This window comes from Heterodontus francisci, chromosome 7 (assembly GCF_036365525.1).
Source record: "Heterodontus francisci isolate sHetFra1 chromosome 7, sHetFra1.hap1, whole genome shotgun sequence".
NCBI lineage: Eukaryota > Metazoa > Chordata > Chondrichthyes > Heterodontiformes > Heterodontidae > Heterodontus > Heterodontus francisci.
The window spans coordinates 73592366-73613594 of NC_090377.1; the positions used below are offsets into that span (position 1 = coordinate 73592366).

At 42.3% G+C, this 21229-nt stretch overlaps 1 protein-coding gene across 2 annotated transcripts in view; it reads left to right on the forward strand.

Moving 5' to 3' along the window:
* Positions 1–4163: 4163 nt before the first annotated feature.
* The window catches only part of rapgef4a (Rap guanine nucleotide exchange factor 4a), a 420421-nt gene continuing 403355 nt past the window's right edge, over positions 4164–21229 (forward strand). For both annotated transcript variants that reach the window (XM_068035423.1, XM_068035424.1), the window contains exon 1: positions 4164–4422. In XM_068035423.1, the coding sequence (XP_067891524.1) occupies positions 4340–4422 (83 nt within the window). In that variant the 5' untranslated portion in view covers positions 4164–4339. The remainder of the gene's footprint in view (positions 4423–21229) is intronic.

Below are 21229 nucleotides of genomic sequence, written 5' to 3' on the forward strand. Positions count from 1 at the left end.
GTGAGCTGTTCTCAGAACATGGAGATGTAGTCTAACAGGGAAGATTCATCCCTGGGTCTGAAAAACCTCTCCTTGACTAGTTTTAATGGACCTCTCACCTCCTGTCCATAAACTAATTCAAAGGGACTAAAGCCAGTGGACTCATTGGGTGAATCTCTGATAGGAAACAGAAGAAATCCCAGCCCTTTGGCCCAGTCATGGGTGTACTTGTAGCAGTATGCCCTGATCATTGTCTTTAGGGTCTGGTGGTACCGCTCCAAAGCTCCTTGTGACTGTGGGTGGTAGGCTGAAGACTTTAGCTGGGTTATGTCCAGATTACCCATGACCTTTTGAAAAATACTGAACATAAAACCTGCGCCTTGATCCAACTGGATCTCAGCAGGCTGCCCAAATCAGGTAAAGAATTGGGTTAGCCCCTCTACCACTAGCTTGGCAGAAATAGTTGTTGGAGGGATAGCCCCTGGAAATCGAGTAGTGACATCCATAATGGTGAGAAGAAATGCCAGGGACCTTTTGCAGAAACTGCTCTGTCTCCCTGACCTCCTTCAGTCTCTCTAAAACCACTGGGGAAGCTACCACCTTTGTCCCTGCCAGATCATTACCCAGGAGCAGGTCGACCCAGTCCACAGGTAAACTAGGAACAATCCCCATGGTTACTGGTCCTGAAACAAGGTCACATTCCAGCTGCACCCGGTATAAAGATATAGGCATATGCTTTCCTCCGATACCATTCATTAGCAGTCTAGCATTCAATGCACTCTCTGGGGGAAAGATCAAGCCTTTTCCCAGCAGAAGTGATTGGGTGGCTCCTATATCCCTAAGTATAACTATGGGCTTACTCGCCTCACTTGAGGGAAATGGAGTCACTTTTCCTCTGGACACAAAATCCAGGTAACTCTCAGGGATTTTGTTAAGTTTTCCCGCACTCTCAGCGATAAGTTTGCTGGGATTTACTGCCACAGTTAAAGCCACAGCCTGATCTGCTGTGCTTTCCATCAGGGCCCCATTTCCTGCACTGTTCTGGTGTACCCTGACTAGACCTATGGATTTTCTCCATAACTTCCAGCAGTCAGCTCGAAGGTGACCTGCCTATTACAATGGAAACATACAGGCATCTGGGCATCACTCCTGTTCTCAGCACCTTCCTTTTTGGCCTGAGGAGGGCCTCCTGTGTTTCCAGTTCTCCATTCTCGCCCACGGCTGTTCATCCTCCTATCACTCTCCCACCTTCTATCCTTTTCAGTTTTTGGAGATGATGAGGGAAGGGTTTCTCTTGGAGAAAGGGCTCATGAATAAGTGTGTAATCATCAGCCAGGATTGCTGATGTCTGTCTCTTTGTTCCTCCACGTGGTTTCTTCTGGAAAGGGGAAGTGAGTTTTTGAATTCCTGAGGAGGATCATCACTCTGAGGTTTTCATAGGTGGACTCTATCTTAAGTGCCCATATCCATTGGTCAAAAGTGAGTTACTTAACCTTTTCGAATTCATGTAAGTTTGTTCTGTCTGCTTTCGGAGAGTTCGGAACTTTTGGCGGTACTACCTTGCATGCACTCAAGATAGCATTTTTAGTCATTTCATAGTCTGATGCACTCTCATCAGGCAACAGTGAATAGAATTCATGGGCTTTTCCTTTTAGTTTGCTTTGCAATAACATTGTCCAGCTGTCTAATGGTGACTTCAACTGTTTGACAAGTTTTTCAAAAGAGATGAAAAATGCTTCCACATCCCCCTCATTGAACTATGGTATCAACTGGGAGAGCTTTGAGAGCTCAGCACCCGGTCCTCAGCTAGGGATAACTCCCTCACTAGTGCTGCCTTCACTGGTTGTATTGGATCTTCCCCTAGTTAGTTTGAGCTGCCTTAACTCCCTTTCCTCCTTCTCCTTCTGGAAAGCTCTTTCTTTCTCCCTTTCCTGAAATTCTAATTCTAGTCTCCTCTGTTCTAGTTGTACATTAGCTAACGTTACTCTGTCTGTTTCAGATTCTATGCCTGTTTCCGGTTCTTCAGTGTCAATGTTAAAATGGTTGGCCACAAGTTTAGGATTTCAGGCTCCCTAGCTTTTGGACAGATAGTAATCTCTAACTGCCCAGATGCATTCTCAACTCTTCAACAGATAAGGCTTTTTACCTGGCCCAAGTTACTTCACTCTGTTCTAGGAAGGTACTGGCCTCGAATATGGACATTTTAGTACTCTAGCACTGAAAACCACAAGAAAGCCTGTATTGATGTTTTTTTTAATTATTGCTAGGGATCAATTTGGTTTCCCACTTCCAATTTCCTGTTTGTCTTTGGGTTTGATCCCAGAAATAAGTCCACAAATTTCTGTTACGGTCCTTGTTAGACCACAACAGGTTTAATTATTTTTTAAAGTGGATGTACTGGCCAATTCAGTAGGTGTTTGATTACTTACTTGCTATGATCATAACAAGAACCAATCGGACAGGTTGGCTTGAGTTAACAAAGAAAGAGATTAACTTTATTGTACCTAAACCAAACAAATAAAATAATTAACAGCACACCAACTTTCACTCTCACACACACAAGAAGTTTACACATACTCAAATAGATTACAGAGTGGGAAAAGGTAGATTAGTTGGGTTGGAGTCCATAAAAAAGTTTAAAAATCGGTGAAGTTTGGTGATTCGGCTTGCTTCTAGCCGAATTCAGTGGTCCTGTGGCTTTCAGTTTGAGGAGGTAGATGACTGTTTGGTGAGTCTCTTGGAAATAGTGATGTGGATGATTTCCTCCAACGGGGTGTCTGATTGTCGGCCGAGTATGCAAAGGTGGTCAGCTAACATGCAGGATTTGAAAGCTTTCAAGTTGGAATAGAGAGAGAGCGAGGGACCCCAACTTAGGGGCTTCTCATGTCAGAGTCCAATTGCTTCTCTGCTGCAGAGAAAACACCAGCTTAAAACCACAGATGGGGAGGGGCTTGTCACATGACAGTCACTCCGTGATCCAAAACATAGCAGTTAGCAGTATTTCTTCCTATTGCTGAGAGAACAGGTAGTTCCTTTAAAGTTCCTGGGACTTGGTTCTTTCTGGCAAATGCAGACATTTCATCTCTCTCCTCACAAGCATTGCAGTGTAGGATACAGTGTTGCAAATTAGGTGATCATTTTAAGCTGAAAGGATGACTTTACTGGCAGCTTTTCTTTTAAAAATGTCTTAAAAAATATAAATTCAGATCTCCAGTCAATGGATTAAAAAAAATTATCATTCAACAGAACACATTGGTGTAACAGAAATATTGAAGTAATAATTTCAGCCCTAAAGATAGCATATTTCTCTGCCCACTGTCTTGCTTATTGTACTGTATTGATTCAGCACTGCTTACTTTTCCAGTGCAATTAATCACTGCAGGAATAATTAAGGAGTGTAGTGTGGTAAATTAAAATTCTGCACTAATACTAAAAGCACTAAAATGCAAAAAACTGTAGGTGTTGGAAATCTGAAACAAAGATAGGAAATGCTAGGAACAGTGTGTCAGGCAGTGGACCAAGGCCTCACTATGGCAATGTATCTAGTTTGTGTTAAATGGTGAGCGTTAAAATAGTTATGATCATTAGTCAAAATACAGTCAACCTCTTCATGTGGGTATTTTGCAATGCGAGTATTTTTATATTAAGTGTAAACAACAGAAGAATTTCGGTTCTACCTCCAGCTAAATACTCCAGTACTGAGGTTCAATATGTGCACAGTTCCCAGACGGCAGTTCAAACGAGATTTATTCTGGAGAGACCAAACTGTGGGATGTTAATAAAAGCAAAATACTGCGGATGCTGGAAATCTGAAATAAAAACAGAAAATGCTGGAAACACTCAGCAGGTCTGGCAGCATCTGTGCAGCGAGAAGGAGAGTTAACATTTCAGGTCTGTGCCTGAGGGGTTTTAATGCTGGTTGTGCAGTGAAGTACTCCAGCAGCGAACCTCAAACCACCTCACAGCAAGGACATATTTAGTTTGCAGAGTTTTCATAGTGAAATGTTTAATTTTGCACTTGTTGCACAAATCTGAAAGACGGCCTGGTGCTAATTCAGTGGTACATCAGTATCTCTCGCACCCCCTACTGTCACCGCTATGCAGCGGCTTTCATCCTCTTGTTTGTTCCGCTATGTCACAGACAGCTGCTGTGGCCGCTCGGTTACTCACTGCACCTTCTCTTTGAAGCACAAGCGCTTGTCTTGTATCTGCACTCTGACGTCAAGGGTGTTTTTTGTTCGCATCTTGCTCGGACTAAGTGTGAAGAGATGATTTTACCAGCCCCGTCCGAGTCAGCAACCACCTCCTACTGACTCGATCGCCCTCTTGTTTGCTCGAAGTCTTTGCAGCTGCTGAGTCTATGATTTCCCCAGCCATGGTGACTGCTCATACCGCGTCCCAATCTTCAGCATCATCAGAATGGATCGCTTGCCTGGATAAAAGGTAGGAAACGCCAACTGGGAATCCTCAACACAGGAAAGGGAATAGCTCTCCTGGGGATTCTTTTGCTCCATAGAAAATGAAATAAAGCTATGCGATCATAACAAAGACGTTTAATGATTTTGGAATAGCCCACAATAGCAGACAGAGAAGTTGGAAAACGGTTGCCCGACTGAGCGATTGCTACAGAATTTATCCCCCCGATCTGTGAATAATATCGATATATTATATAATACAGTGCAAGCGATTTGCCGTATTTCTTAAATCAAACCCGGTAACTGCTTCATTGAAAAGTACGAGTAAGCACTGCGAATGGAGAACATATTTATATCCGTAATCAGTTAAAATAGCACAAGTATCGAAGCTCAATTGAAATACCTATTTAATAAAGCGACACCGGTAATTTTTGCTGAGAAAAATTATAAACTTTGATTTTTAGGATTTTATTTTGAATATGTTCGTTTCTGAATCGCATGTTTTAGTGAGAATAAGGTGGCATGAGTTTGGTGTCCGTTTCCACCAATTCACTTATGAGAACAGTGGTGAAAAAGCAAGAGAAAGTGGAATGCAGGCCTACCTTTTTGTACATCAAAGCGGTGATATATAGTTTATATACAGGAAATGAACAATATTGTATTATTTATTCTTGGGTAATTAAAGATTTCAGCTGCCAGTAATGCTTCTAAATGTGTTCTGAAAATCTAAACCCAATATTTTGCTCTTAAAATTACACCAACTCTTTTAAAGCTGCAGCTCCAGTCAAATAAATACTTAATGGCTGAAGCTTGCTCCTGATGTATAAACATGAGATGTGATGTTTATTACATTGGTACCTTGTTAAAATGCATTTGATTTAAAAATGTGGACGAGCATTTTTCAATGATTATGTGCATTTATGTAGCAGTAATTCCCAATAATCAAACACAGAATATTTACAAATGCACCTGCAGCTTTTGTTATGCTCTAGTGTACATCATTCATTGATATAATGTGGATCAACTAAAATTGAATGTTAACATTCACATAAAATTAATATATAAACAAAGAATTCCAAGGCAGTAATACAAGCTCAAATGTTAGATGATAATTAAATGTACTAAAGCTCTGCATTGGACATTGTGTTATACTGTAGCTGATTATAATGTGCTAAAATTGTACATCTAACAAGAAATTAATAGCACTCAAAATAAAATACATAAACATTTGTTTAAGGTAACAGGAAGCATTAAAGCCCACTTCAGACTTGAGTTAAATAAGTCAGGGTTACTTCCCCAGAAAAGAGAATTCTGTCTTATTTATGTTAGATCTGCTTCCAGTAATTGACTTTAATTGGTGTCATAACTTATTCTTTCTGTAGATATTGTAAACCTTTGCCTTTCAGTGTCAGTTTGACTAAGTTGATAACACTTTTTACCTTCAAGTTGATTGGTAGTTGGTTCAAGTTGGTTTGGCTGATACTTTAATGCAGTACTCAGGGACTGCTGCATTATTATTGGAGATACTTTCTTTTAGATGAGATGTTAAACCAAGGCTCCGTTTGCCAGTTAAAAACTCTATACAAAGAAGAGCAGGGAATTCTCACGATATCCAGGCCAAAATTCCTCCCTCACCAACATCACCAAAAAAAGATTAATATGTCATTCATCACAGTTGCTGTTCACCACATCTCGAAAAAAGCACATTGTTGTGAAGCACTTTGCAATCTTTTGCGAACATGATAAGAAGCTATGCACATGGAAGTGCATTTGTACTTCTTTCAACAGAAACAGCATAACATAAAATATGATTAAATACTAGTTATTGGATGTTCTATTATGGTGCAAGACAAGTTATTTGGTATTCTTCATTTGTGAGATATTTATTCAAAACAAAAAACAGTGCTTGAAAGAGAGAGAAAGAGAGAGAGAGAGAGAGAGAGAATGCCCATGGGGTTTAGTCACCATTAAACATGAACTGCTATAGAGTGTGATAGTGATCCCTCCTTCCATTGCTGACCCTGGTGGCAGCTGTGGCTCAGTGGTAGCACTCTCACTTTTGAGTTGTGCCTTCAAGCCCTGCTTTAAGGACTTGAGCACATAATTTAGGCTGACACTCCAGTGCAGTACTGAGGGAGTGCTGCACTGTCAGAGGTGCGACCTATCGGATGCAATATTAAAATAAAGTCCTTCCGCCCTCTTAGGTGGATGTAAAAGATCGCATGGCACTATTTCAAAGAATAGCAAGAGCAGAGGCGTTCTCCCTAGGTCCCAATCAATATTAATCCCTCACCCCACATCACCAAAACAAATGATCTGCTCATTATCACATCCCTGTTTGTGAAACCTTGCTGTGTGAAAATTGGCTGCTGTGTTTCCTATGTCACAACAGTGACTACATTTCAAAATCACTTAATTGGTTCGAAAGCACATTGGACATCCTAAGGTTGTGAAAAGGTGCTATATAAATGCTAGTTCTTTCTTTTTCTTTCAGTCACAACATACTATAACACTCTGACAAGCACCGCATAGCCTCTGGTTTTCTCTCCAGATGCTAAAAGCCCAATCCTGAACTTAGATGTTAGAAGATAGTTAATTTCTCAAATCAGTAAATTTTAATGATTTAAATAAAGCTTTTTCAAACATAAGCCTAATATGCATATGTATAAAGAAAACATAACTATACATTGTAATCACTGAAGAAGATACACAGAATCCTATTCTATTGTATGTCAGAATCTGTGTTACATACCTTTATTATTTTCAGCTGTTCACATTTGCAGATCCTTTTGAACTTGAGGCTGTATGTGATGGTTAGAAAATTTAGAATCCAAATTGTATCATCTGACTACTTTAACAAGGTTGTTTGAAAACTGTATTTCTAAGACAAAAGTACTCATAATTCAACCTGCGTATATTTTTTTTGTTATTGGGATTTGATAGATCCTGGTAAGATAGTATTTATTGTTAATTCCTCATTGCCCTGAGAGTATGAAGAATCAGCCATATAGTGTGGGGATGAGGCTCACCCGGGAGGGGGGCAGGTTCCTTATCTGAAAGGCATTAGTGAACCCATTGGGTTTTTACCACACTCTAGAAGCTTTTGTTGTCATGGGGATAGAGAAACCCAATAGTATAGGAATATGCACACTAAACTAAGAACCTTTTGCAGAAATAACACCCCCTTCCCCAAAGAAAGAGTGTTGTTTGACGTACTCCCAACAAGTGAATTATTTTGCTTTTCACTTGATATTTAGAGGCATTTTGCATGTCACTAGAACAAAACCCTGTTTTATATCTTTTTGGCAGCCACATATTATATCCTATGTAAGTGAAATGTTTCAACTCAAATCATAGTAATTTTAACAATGAATTTAAAGCATATGCTTTCTGAGTTAATCTTTACTGCACACTCCAAAATGGTTGACTGATATTGGCTGTACAGACCAGCTACATTCATGATAGGAGATACAGACGATGCATTAGTTTTATTTATTGACCAAACAGACTTTAGCTTTGGAGATTTAGATTGAATCAGCATTACTGAATTATCTTTGCATTATTTTTTGAAAAAAGGATTGGCAGCACACTGATTATGTGCTGATGCTGTTGGTAAAAGTGATTTCTGCCCTTATCTTATGTGCCACTGGGACCTTGTCGAGTAATTTCTCCAGTACTGCTACTTTACACAAGTGCATGTATCAGTATATCTGTGGGCCAGTAGCTGTGCAGCAGCAGAAAGGAATTCTTTGCCATTACTGAATTGATTTCAATTAATTATGCATAGGTACTCATCTGTGCCATAACTGAGTAGGTACATATCTCGAATTATAGGAGAGTCTTCCGGTCAATGATGTAATTTGAAGAATATTGAGGATATGAATGCTGGACAGTGTAACAACAACCACACCTCATTTAGTTTTGCCAATTTAAGACAAAGGAGGTTTCTGAGAACAGTGTTGACTGCTGAGCGACTGGTTGACAAATTAACCTGCAGTGGTCAACATCTTGTTTTGTATTGTTCTTGGTTTTCTTTAACTAATTCAAGTCAGCGCAGGTGATCAAAGCTATGATCTTTTCTGTTTCTGATGCGTTCTTTGGGGCCTGGAATGTGATAACGATGCTGCGGTGCTGTCTTGACTTGTCCTGTTAAGGTCATTGCTCAGATATGCCCTGTGCAGAGGTTGGCCTGAATTTACTTGCTGCTTCGTATGGGAAGTTTTCAGATTGCTAAGTGCTTGTAAATTTATAGCTCCAGTCAGAAAAAAAGTGTCTTGCTTCTGTTCAACACTTTAACACTTTGACACTTTGAAGCTGATGACTTGAATGTAACAGATGCTTCCAAAACATTTTGTAGGTCTTTCGATTTTCTCCCTTCCCCACTCTCCTGAAAGTTTTGACACTTGTCTGGTGTGCAGTTGAATAAGAGAAAGCTCTTTGAAAAAACACCAAATAAAAACACAAAGTAAATAAAATGTGACTCAGTGTTTAGTAGTGGATTTCCTGTGGTTACCCTCGCACAAAAATTGCTAATCCAGTGACTATAACTCCACTCATGATTCACACCCAAATGTTTTTATAATAAGCTTTGATACATAGACTGATCTGTCATATTAAATGAAAGGCAAATAATAAACAGAGTTAACGTTTGAGGTTGATAAACTACATCAGATGGATGATTGACCTGAAACGTTAACTCTGTTTCTCTTTTCACAGATGCTGCCAGACCAGTTGAGTATTTCCAGCATTTTCTGTTTTAGCTCAGTTTCTCTGCTGTTTGCAGACTGTAGACTGACTTCTGAGCTGATGGAACTACAGGTAAATCTCCAATCATAGAGTCATACAGGACAGAAACAGGCTCTTCGGCCCATCGTGTCTGTGCCGGCCATCAAGCACCTACCTATTCTAATCCCATTTTCCAGCACTTGGGCCGTAGCCTTGTATGTTATGGCGTTTCAAGTGTTCATCTAAATACTTCTTAAATGTCGTGATGGTTCCTGCCTCTACCACCTCTTCAGGCAGTGCATTCCTGATTCCAACCACCCTCTGGGTGAAAAAAAAAAGTTTTACTCAAATCCCCTCTAAACCTCCTTCCCCTTTACTTAAATCTATGTCCCTGGTTATTGGCCCCTCCGCTAAGGGAAAAAGTTTCTTCCTATCTAATCAATTTTGTATACCTCAATCATGTCCCCCCTCAGCCTTCTCTGCTCCAAAGAAAACAAACCCTAGCCTTTTCAGTCTCTCTTCATAGCTGAAATGTTCCAGCCCAGGCAACATCCTGGTGAATCTCCTCTGCACCCTCTCCAGTGCATTCACATCCTTCCTATAGTGTGGTGCCTAGAACTGTACACAATACTCCAGCTGTGGCCTAAGCAGCGTTTTATACAGCTCCATAATAACCTCCCTGCTCTTACATTCTATGCCTCAGCCAATAAAGGCAAGTATCCCATATGCCTTCCTAACCACCTTATCGACCTGTGCTGCTGCTTTCAGTGATCTATGGACAGGTACACCAAGGTCCCTCTGACCCTCTGTACTTCCTAGGGTCCTACCATCCATTGTATATTCCCTTGCCTCGTTAGTCCTCCCAAAATGCATCACCTCACACTTCTCGGGATTAAATTCCATTTTCCACTGCTCCGCCCATTTTACCAGCCCATCTATATCGTCCTTTAATCTAAGGCTTTCCTCTTCACTATTTAGAACACCACCAATTTTCATGTCATCCGCGAACTTACTGATCATACCTCCTATATTCACGTCTAAGTCATTAATGTACACTACAAACATCAAGGGTCCCAGCACAGATCCCTGCAGTACACCACTGGTCACAGGCTTCCACTCGCAGAAACAACCCTCGACCATCACCCGCTGCCTCCTGCCGCTAAGCTAATTTTGGATCCAATTTGCCAAATTGCCCTGGATCCCATGGGCTCTTACCTTCTTAACCAATCTCCCATGTGGGACCTTATCAAAAGCCTTACTGAAGTCCATGTAGACTACATCAACTGCATTACCCTCATCTACACATCTAGTCAACTCTTCAAAAAATTCAATCAAGTTAGTTAGACACGATCTCCCCCTGACAAAGCTATGCAGACTATCCCTGATTAATCCCTGCCTCTCCAAGTGGAGATTAATCCTGTCCATCAGAAATTTTCAAATTTGGTCACACAACTGTCAATCAAAGCTACCCCAAGGATGCCTTCACCTGTGTCAAATAATATCTAACTAACCTGATTCAAGATCTGGGCCAAGTACATTGAACAACTGTGATTGTTGGCAGTTAACAGCCTGCTTAGCCATCCATCAAAGATACTATAAAACAGTACAACCAATGTTTTTCCATTTAAACTTTATTTGCATATTAAAAACATCTTTTGTTTCATCAAGAACCAGCCACGGACTAATATATTAAAGAATTGATATCCACTCAGCTAATCTGAAGCAATTGGAGGATTTGGACAAGTAATGGGAGACACATTATTGCTTTGGGTGCTTGAACAAGATCTGTCAGTGAAGAATAAACCCCGTAATGACCAGTTTACAGCCCTTGGTTTTAAGGGCACAGAGGTGGGAATTGTACTCAGAGAATGATGAGATTGGGAGACAGTGAGGTATTTGGAGGGGTCAAGGACGTTAAAGGCAGAAACAAGGGAGCTATTGAGTAGGTTGAGTGTAGCAACTGTATTAAGGCGAGTGAAGGGTCAGAGAAGAAGCAATTAGGAATTTGTAAGTGTGTTGGAAAAGGAACTGGGGATAATATCTTCCAGGGGTGGAGAATGATTGTAGACGGGTTGAAACAGGTGGGGCAATATGGATGTTGAAGGAAATGAGGGAGTGATGGAGAATAGTTTTGTCAAAAATAGAAACCCTGAAGTTGGCAAGACCACTCAAAATGACAATTTAAAAAAGTGACTGCATGTGTGGGTGGGTGAGTATATGTGGATTGTGAGATTGACTAAGTGCAGTAGTGTAGGAGTGCAGAGAAATTAGTGAAGTTGGGACAGGGGAAATTTAGATGAAGGTTGAAATAAGAACATAAGAAACAGATGCAGGAGTAGGCCATACATTCCCTCAAGCATGCTGCGCCAGTCAATAAGATCATGGCTGAACTTCTGCAACAACTCCACTTTCCCCCCATCCCCATATCTCTTGGTTCTCTTAGTGCCCAAGAATCTGTCAATCTTGGTCTTGAATTTACTCAACAACTTAGTATCCGGAGTCCTCTGAGGTTGAGAATTCCAAAGATTCACAACCCTTTCAGTAAAGAAATTTCTCCTCATCTCAGTCCTATATGGTTGATCCCTTATTCTGAGATGGTGACCCTTAGTTCTAGCCTCTCCAGGCAGGGGAAACAACCTCTCAGCATCTACCCTGTCAAGCCCAATGAGAATTTTATATGTTTCAATGAGATCAGCTCTCATTTTGCTAAATTCCAGAGAATATAGGCCCATTCCACTCAATCTCTGTTCAAACTATTCTTGCCTCTTTTAGCTTGCACACCATGGTTCCTCATCATAGTGCAAAGGCTGATTGAGATGAGGATAAATGGGATTTTAGACAAGAAGTTTTCAGGGTACCTGAGAGGGTGATAGATAAGAAAGAATTTGAACAATAAATAGGAGGGGTTGTAGCTAATGAGGTGTTCAAGTGATGAAAAGATACTGAAGTAGTAATAAGTCAGGTGAGGGATAAGTGAGGTGGAACCTGGTGATGACAGCCGTTCCATAAAGTCATGGGTGATCAGAAACCTATTTGCAAGGGGCCATTTTTAATAGCGATGTAGTAATAGACATGAGAAAGTGGTCAGAAGAGGGGTAATGGGAACAGGAGGAGATTCAAGAGCTTTGTTCTTGAGGAGGATCCTTGTAGAGACAGAAGAATAAGGCAATGTGGTAGCTACTTTGGAAGAACCAGAAGGACTCATTTGAGAGTAAGTCAGTCCCGGGATGTGAGTAGGAGAGGAGGTCAGCAGAAGATCAGTGCTGAATAGGATGGAACATGAGGCAGTAGGATTGAGAAATGGGAGGTGGTTGATGAGAGGAACCAAGGAAATAGGAGGAGGGTAAGAGGAGCAAAGGTGCGAGATCGGAAGTGAAGCCAGCCAATAAGAAAAAGGGAGATTGAGAGCATGGGTCTGGGGCAGCAGCCAAAAATGCTAGTAGTAGGCCCAGAGAAGTGGCTGCAGCTTGCATAAACAATCTGGGTAACTTGAGCATTATTGGTCATTGATATTGAATAAGTTGAATATTGAATTTTTAAAAAATGATTTAAAAAAAATAAGTTCTATTAGCAGTTGAAGAGGTTGAGACCGTCTGGTGGTCGAAGAGGTCAGCAAAAATCAGAGATAATCCAGGATCTGATGGTGATTGATAAGAGACCAAGCTTGAAGACTGTTGAATATCATCTTCAGTTGCATCCAAGGGAATAGATATGCAGCATTTTGTCAAGCTAATTGCAATGGTCTGTATACCAATGCTATCTGTGCACTCCAGAATCAGAATTCAAAAATGACTTCCAGCAAGGAATGTGACCAGCCAACTATTGCACTTCAATCACAGAACAGTCTTCACCAGTTTGCTCATCAATATTTCCAACGGTTGAAACATGCATATTATTAATCTAGGACCCTCACTAGATCAGTTCTTTTTTTTAATATACAACCTGGAGATCCAAAGAAAAATCTCAATTTTTAAAATAAAAAATACATCAATTGGACTCCCTGACTGGGGGCAGCTTAATGATGTTTGTGGGCGGGGGAGACCTAGCACCACTTCCAGCCCCACTTTACTACTGAATTTTCTGCCTTCTTCAGTGAACAAGTGCCCTAGCTGCTCCCCCTATGGTGTGGGTGCCCACCATTGCCATGTAAGTAAAGGGACTTTGTTTGGACCCCACAAAATCTGGCACATTCAACAGTGAAAGCCTCAGGCAGATGCATGTTAACATTTCCACCAGGAAGCACCCATCGCATGGATTTTCAAGAATATTTTTTAACAAGTTATGTTCATCAACTGGCTTCCTCAAGATCATTTTAGAGATTTTCCCTACAATAGATATTGAGCTAAAAATTGAGATGTCTGGTTTTTGAGCCCATGCAGATCGAGATGGGGACCACTCAATTTTCGTGTACCCACCTCATCTGCATGATTGTAACATTGACCCAGCAGCTGCTTCTCTGCTTCTCCAAGCTGCCTGCAGCCTTTGCACAGAGCAGGGAGCTCCAGCAGTATTGTTTGCTGATCATGTGATACAGCCTGCCTGCTCTTTAAAGACAGCTGTACCTTAAAGGGAAGCTGTACAAAACTATTGCTGCAATGGAAATTATTGCAAAGTGATACCAAGGTAGACAGAGGGTTCCAGAATGACAGATGTGACAGTGGAGGCAGTAATGGTGCAGGTTGGCAAGAGGAGAGATGCTATGTTTCTGTTGGGGGGGGCAGCCAGAAGGTCCTCAAGGACCACCCTCAGAACGGAATGGGAGCAGATGGCCAGGAAGGTCAACTCTTGAAGTCTGGATCCAAGGACCTAGCAGCAGTGCCATAAGAAGTCTAATGACCTCACATGGCTGGCCAAGGTCAGTGAACGCATCTTCACATGACATCTCTTACCCACCACAATGCCAGGTTGCTCTCGTGCTGCTCAATGCACCACATGCCAATCACTCACCCAGCACCAGTACCTGGCACTCAGTACTCATGCCTAACATCTAGATACTCCACCTCACCTACCTATGCTGCCAACCTCACACCCACCTCTTGCTGGCTTCACATACCTCCACGTATTCAGCCATGGCAGGCATATCACCCAAATACAGTGCTGCACAATCACTAACATTCTGTCCTCTCTCTTGCAGGAGAAGGTGGCGCACAATAGAACAAAACAGAACAGAACCGACGGGAGACAAGGATACCTGCATCACCTGAAACCTATAGAGGAGATGGTTCTCTGCATCATAGGGCAGGCTGCGAGAGGGCCTGTGGCATTCGACGCACCGCAGAACATTGAAGATGATGACAACACCCAGCACGCTCACATCCTGCTGTTTGGCATGGTGAGCAAGCTGCACATGGTGTGATCATGGACATCTTGTTTCCCATTCTAACCTTCTTTCCTCACCCCATTCTCTGAGTTCCTGTTTTCAGACACCTGAGAACAGTTGCCTGCCCAGTCACAGGAGCCTCAGGAGGAGTGAAGAGAAAAACAGCACAGCACTGATGAAGAGACCCTCGTCACTTGATATGATACTCACAGCCACCAGCTTTGATTCCAGCACTGAACATACCTTGGTGGTGAATGTTCCTCTGTTAATTGTGTATCAGTGGTTTGATTATATGCAGGTGAAGGGTGTTAATTGGGGACTTAGTTGAGCACGTACGCAGACACTCACTGAGACTGGGGAAGGGTTTTGAGTGAGGAGCTACATGTTTGTAATCCTTTTATTCTGTACAATAAATGTGAAACTGAGTAAATATAGGCTGCAGCATTATCCTTCCAAAACAAGCTTTCTGGAGTTTAACAGCGAGTATAGAGTTGTTATCAGCACATGGTGAGTTATCTGGGCACAAGTGACGTGCCAGGGGTAAAGGATGGTTTGGTTGCCAGCCCAACAGAGGCTGAGGTGGCAGATGAGTACTCATGCAGAGGACTCCGAGAAGGACTTTAACAGTACGGCATATAGGAGGGCACTGATGGGCATGCACATCGAGATGCTGGGTGCATTGGCTGGCTTGCCAGACAGCCTCCTGTCACTGCCAAGGAGACAGAGGGAATGGTACAGAGGTTGGAGCCCATGTTTTCTAGCATGAAATTGATGGCCAACTCCATGATCCCCGATGGAATATCTGGTGGATGCTGTCTCATCTTCCACTGCGGCACAGACGGAATCCTGCTAACGTCTCAGTACTGTAGTGGAAGCTCAGATGAAGGCCATGAGATCCATGGTTGCTGCATGCATGCCCAGACTGCTGCCATTGTGGGTGCGGATCTTAGTATTCAAAGGGGCATGCAGGCTGTCAGAGCAGTCGAGCAATCTTTGCTTGAGCAAAGTAGGATTGCTGGGGTGCTGCCCTGGGAGAGTGCCTGTGGCTCCATGTAGCACAAACCTGTTGTCCTCTCTCAGGATGACAGCATTTGTGCTTCCACCACTGCCACTCCACCAGTTCCCTTGCTGTTGCCTCTCAGCCAGCCAGCCCAGACTGCTGCCGCCTGTGCTGAGGTGATGCAATCTGAACCTGGGCCCTCAAGGCCGAGAACTGCTTGCGGTTGTCCTGCAAGGTCATCTGCAGTCTCCCCCAGTGAAAATCAGCAGCCTTTCACCAGCTATGCTGTAGCCACTGGGGTAGCACTCCATAGCAGCACTAGGACAGACAAAGGCACCTGCAAGACAGACACAAAGGTATTGCACAAGGCTGATTAATTCATTTTTTTTGTATAATTGCACAAAGATGTTTTGTGAGGGTTCTTGTTGGTGCCTTTAAGGCTGGATGTTGGGCAGGGGGACTGTGAAATGAATGTGAGGGTGGTGATTGGTGGGTACAAGTTGAGATGGGGAAGTTGTTTGAAGTGGAACTGGAGCCCTTCCATCCTCTGTTTGACATTCCATCCAGTTACATGAGGTCTAGAATGTCTCTTCCCTGCATCCTCCTGTTTCTCCTCCTCTCTCTCTCCTCATAGAGCATACCCTCTCTGCCCTCTCCGTTCCATTTCCTGTAGACCAGGAGGCAATGAAAGAACTGTTCCCATAAATGGATCAGAGTGTTGGCTCTCCTCCTTGGCTGTATGCCTAAACTGGCAGAAAACAGCTCTAGGAATCCAGCACAGTGCTTCCACAAACCCTGCCTAAGGAAAAATCACTTAAAACCACCTCACCTTCAACGTATGGACTGACCATTTAATAGTACATGTTCAGGTCCCATCTTGCAGCTCACCACCTGATCATTGGTGAGTGGTGGATGAACTTGAGGGCTGGTCTTTTGTCCATGAAGTTTACAATCCTGGCATCGCATCATATAATTTGGCTGTGTGACATCAGGATAGTGTCAGTTCAAGCTGTTCCAGTGCACAAAGGGAACACACCTGCACACACCCATCGTCTTCCCTCATGCCATGCGGGTTGCACAGGATGCAGCCAGCAGCACAGCCCACGCTCAGAATGTGGCGCAAGGCTTCCGTTGTGCTTCTACAAAAAGTGCTATGTGAACTAAATTTGCACCCACTAACTTTCCATGCAACAGGTTTTAACTATCCGACATATCCTGAGTCACAATTTTCTCTGAACAGATTAAAGTAAGTAGCTTTGAGTATTGCTGACAAAAAGTGACATGTTGTCGAAGCTTTTCATCTTGTATTCATCAGGACAGATGCAAGAATGCCAGTTTCAAAGAGAGCAACAATTTATATTGCATGAGAAAAGGGTGCTGATTGGTTGGCAAGTCGACTCTGGTCAAGGCATTGCTATGGAGAATGCACCAAGGAACTATTGTCTCCACATTTTAGTTTATTTCAGAAGAAGTGCAAAACCTGGACATATTCCTTTTGCCTGCAGAGGACAGGCCCCTGTGTATGAATATATGTAGCTTCTAGCAAACGTAAGTGAGCCACATTCCGAGCCCGACTGATAATCTTATAGTGGTTTTTAGTGTAATTCTTAGCACACTCGGGATTGTTCACCAAGTGCTGTCCAATCGTGGAATCACATCTAATGTTATACAATGTGTTCTGAGTTTTTCAAGTACTGGCTGGTTGAGTACAGTCAGTACTCTGCCTGTTGCAAACAGCTGAAGAGACTTGCTGTTTGATATGATCTGCCAATCGTTGGGACACGCGGCCTATGTACATGGCATCGCACTGGCACTGAAATTTGTAAACCACATTACTCATTTGTGTGGTAGGCAGAACGTCCATGGCAGCATCCTGTTCATGGAAAATACCACTCGTGTTGCTACTGCATAGTAGCAGCGTGAAACAACTAGTTTCACCTGTTGCTCAAATTTTGAGATACCCTAACCTTCCAGGATAATTTGAGGAAGACTGGGCACTTTTCAGGTCCAAAAGTGGCGGACTTGCCAACCAATCAGCATCCTTTTCTCATACAGTATAAATTGTTGCTCCCTTTGAAACTTGTCATTCTTGCGTCTGTTCTGATGAGTGTAAGATAAAAAGCTTCGATAGCATGTCACTTTTTTCAGCAATACTCAAGTTCTGTACTATCTAGTGACTATAAGTAGCCTTAAATACTGCTTAGTCCTCAACGTGCAAATATAAGAAATTATTACAATAGATCATCTCGTCCTATGTGTAACAAAGACATACCTTTTATTTTTTACTCTTTCAGATGGGCTGGTTGGAAGATTGGATTTCCAGAACAATTAATGAAAATTCTTTGATATGATTAAGTTTATTTCTGTGATTGACAAATACTGTCTTTGGGCACTGTATCTCAGGAAGGATGTATTGGTCTTGGAGGGGGTGCAGCACAGATTCACCAGAATGATACTGGACTTAGAGGGTTTAATTATGATTAGAGGTTGCATAGATTAGTCTTATGTTCCCTTGAGTATCGAAGATTGAAGGGTGACCTGATTGAGGTGTTTAAAATGTTAAAAGGATTTGATAGGGTTGATACAGAGAAACTTTTCTCTGGTGGGGAATGAAGAATGAAGGGGAATCAAATTAGAGCTAGACCATTTTTGAGAGAAATTAGGAAGCACTTTTTCGTACAAATGGTAGTAAAAATCTGGAATTCTCCTGTCAAAAAGGTTATGGATGCTGGTACAATTGGGGCTTCCAAGACTGAGATCGATAGATTTTGCCAGGTAAGGGTATCAAGGGATATTGAACAAAGGTGGGAAAATGGAGTTGGAGTACAGATCATCTATGGTCTAAGTGAGTGACAGAGGGGTTGTATGACCTACTCCTGTTCCTATGTATAGTCAGTAAAAGTCATCAGCTATTCCTAAGGATTAACTGACAGTTAAATCACCATTGATGACTATTTTTGATCTTGGAGTTCTCACAGAAGTGTAGAAATTTGGAAGGCAGAGTGAGAAATAGCTGGGACATGGGCCAAGTGTAAGTAATCTCAGAGAGACAAGGCAGCTTAAAGACATTGACAGAGGCAGGAAAGTGGATCATGTAGACATGAGCTGAATGGCAAAATTTTTGGAAGCATGGATTTGTTGAGAATAGAGAAATCGTCCTCACTCTAGGTTAACCCACATCAATTTCAAAATTGAGGAAAATCATCAAAGGTACATCTTAATTACTAAGAAGCAGATCCCAAAAAAGGTACATATGCCCTATTGATGATTGATTAGTACCTGTAATCTTGTGATTTGCCATTCTATTGCTGAACAACCACTAACATGTAAGTATGTGTGTTAGTGAGACAGTGAATGTTGGGGTAAGAGTAAAGAGGAATTACATGGAGCATTCTGCAGTCTGGATTAGTCGTTCTCTAATGTGTAAACTGACTGTGGTAGCAATTTTTTTTTCTTCCAGTTACAATATATTAAACTGTTTTTAACAGCAACACCAGCAGTTTGCATTTATGTAGCTCTTCTGATGTAACAACATCATCCTAAGGTACTATACAAATGGAAAAAGTCAGAAGAACATTTCCTGAACCCTGGAGGGAGCAATTAGGACAGTATACAACAGTTGGGTGAAATTATGGTTTTAAGATTTTTAAAGGAAGAGGGAAAACTGTTGGCACAGGGGTTTAGGAAGGGAATTCCACACTGAAAGCCCAAGGTGGCGGAAGGCTGTGCCACCAATGGTGGGACAAAATGGGGATACACAAAAAACTGAAAGGATTGAGAACAAGAGGGCACAGATTTAAAGTATTTGGTAAGAGAAGCAAAAGTGACATGAGGAAAACTTTTTCACGCAGCGAGTGGTTAAGGTCTGGAATGCGCTGCCTGTGAAGGTGGTGGAGGCAGGTTCAATTGAAGCATTCAAAAGGGAAATAGATAGTTATATGAAAAGGAAGAATGTGCAGGGTTGTGGAGAGAAGCCAGGTGAATGGAACTGAGGGAATTTCTCTTTAAGAGAGCCAGTGTGGACACAGTGGGCCGAATGGCCTCCTTCCTGCACTGTAATGATTCAGTGATTCTGTGAAGAAGATACAAGTCTGGATGGTGTTCCAGAGACAGGATGGGGCAAGACCATTAAGGGATTCTAACTGGTATTCAGTTCTGAGTACCGATGGGAGAGAGGGTTCCTCTGCAGAGTGCAGTGAGAGTCATGACCAGAGCACCATGGGTGGCTCAGCTGTGCAGGGAGGGAGGAGAAAAGACAAGAGAGCAATAGTGGTAGGGGATTCTATAGTTAGGGGAACAGATAGGCGTTTCTGTGGTCGCAGATGTGATTCTAGGATGTTAGGTTGCTTCCCTGGTGCAAGGGTCATGGATATCACCGAGCGGCTACAGAGCAGTTTGGAGGGTGAGGGTGCACAGCCAGAGGCCATGGTCCACATTGGTACCAACGATATAGGAAGAAAGAGGGATGCAGTCCTGCAGGCTGAGTTTAGGGAGTTAGGAAAGAGATTAGCAAGCAGGACCTCAAAGGTAGTAATCTCTGGATTACTCCCAAGGCCATGTGCTAGTGAGTATAGAAATAGGAGAGTACACCAGATAAATGCATGGTAGGAGGGAAGACTTCAGATTTCATGGACATTAGGATCACTTCTGGGGAAGGTGGAACCTGTTCAAGCCAGACGGTCTACACCTGAACAGGACTGGGACGAATATCCTTGCAGGAAGTTTTGCTAGTGCTGTTGGGGATGGTTTAAACTAGCTTGGCAGGGGGATGGGAACCTGAGGGCAGTTTCAGAAAGGTCAATTTCAGGCCACAGAATGGAAGGCAGTAAATTAGCGAGTAACTTGGAAAGACGGAAGAAGCAAAGGTTAAAAAGTTTGCAGCATAGTGTTGAAAGGTATTTATTTAAATGCCAGGTGTGTAGTAAATAAAGCCGATGAGCTGAAGGCACAGATAGACACATGGCAACACGATATTGTTGCTATAACAGAAGCTTGGCTTAAAGTGGGGAAAGAATGTCAGCTCAACAACCCCAGATATAGAATTTTCAGGCGAGATAGAGAGGGGTATAAAAAAGGAGGGGGTGTAGCATTATTGGTTAAGGAATCATCAACAGCTGTGAGGAGGGATGATATGCTAAATGAATCATCAAATGAAGCCACATGGGTGGAGCAGAAATAAAAAAGGGGCAGCCACACTACTAGGAGTGTACTATAGACCCCCAAATAGTGAGAGGGAGATAAAGAAACAAATATGTAGGCAAATTTCTGAGTGTAGAAACTATAGGGCAATAATAGTTGGGGATTTCAACTATTTTAATATCAACGGGGATATAAACAGTGCGAGGGCACAGAGGGCACAAAATTCTTGAACTGCATTCAGAAGAACTTTTTTAGCCAGCACAAAACAAGCCCAAAGAGAGGGGGCGCAATTCTAGATTTAGTCTTTGGTAATGAAGCTGGGCAAGTAGATGAAGTAGCAGGAGTGACCATTTTGGAGATAGCAATCATAATACAGTTAGGTTTAGCATAATCATGGAAATAAACAAAGATAAGACAGGAGTTAAAGTTATAAATTGGGGAAAGGCAAATTTTACGAAACTGAGAGGCGATCTGGCGAAAGTGGGCTGGATACAGCTACTCGAAGGACATTCAGTGGCAAACCAATGGGTGGCATTCAAAAGCAAGATTCTACAGGCACAGTGTAGGCATGTCCCCACAAAGATAAAGGGTGGTACGGCCAAATCTAGAACCCCCTGGTTATCTAGAGGCTTACAGGGTAAGTTGAAGCAG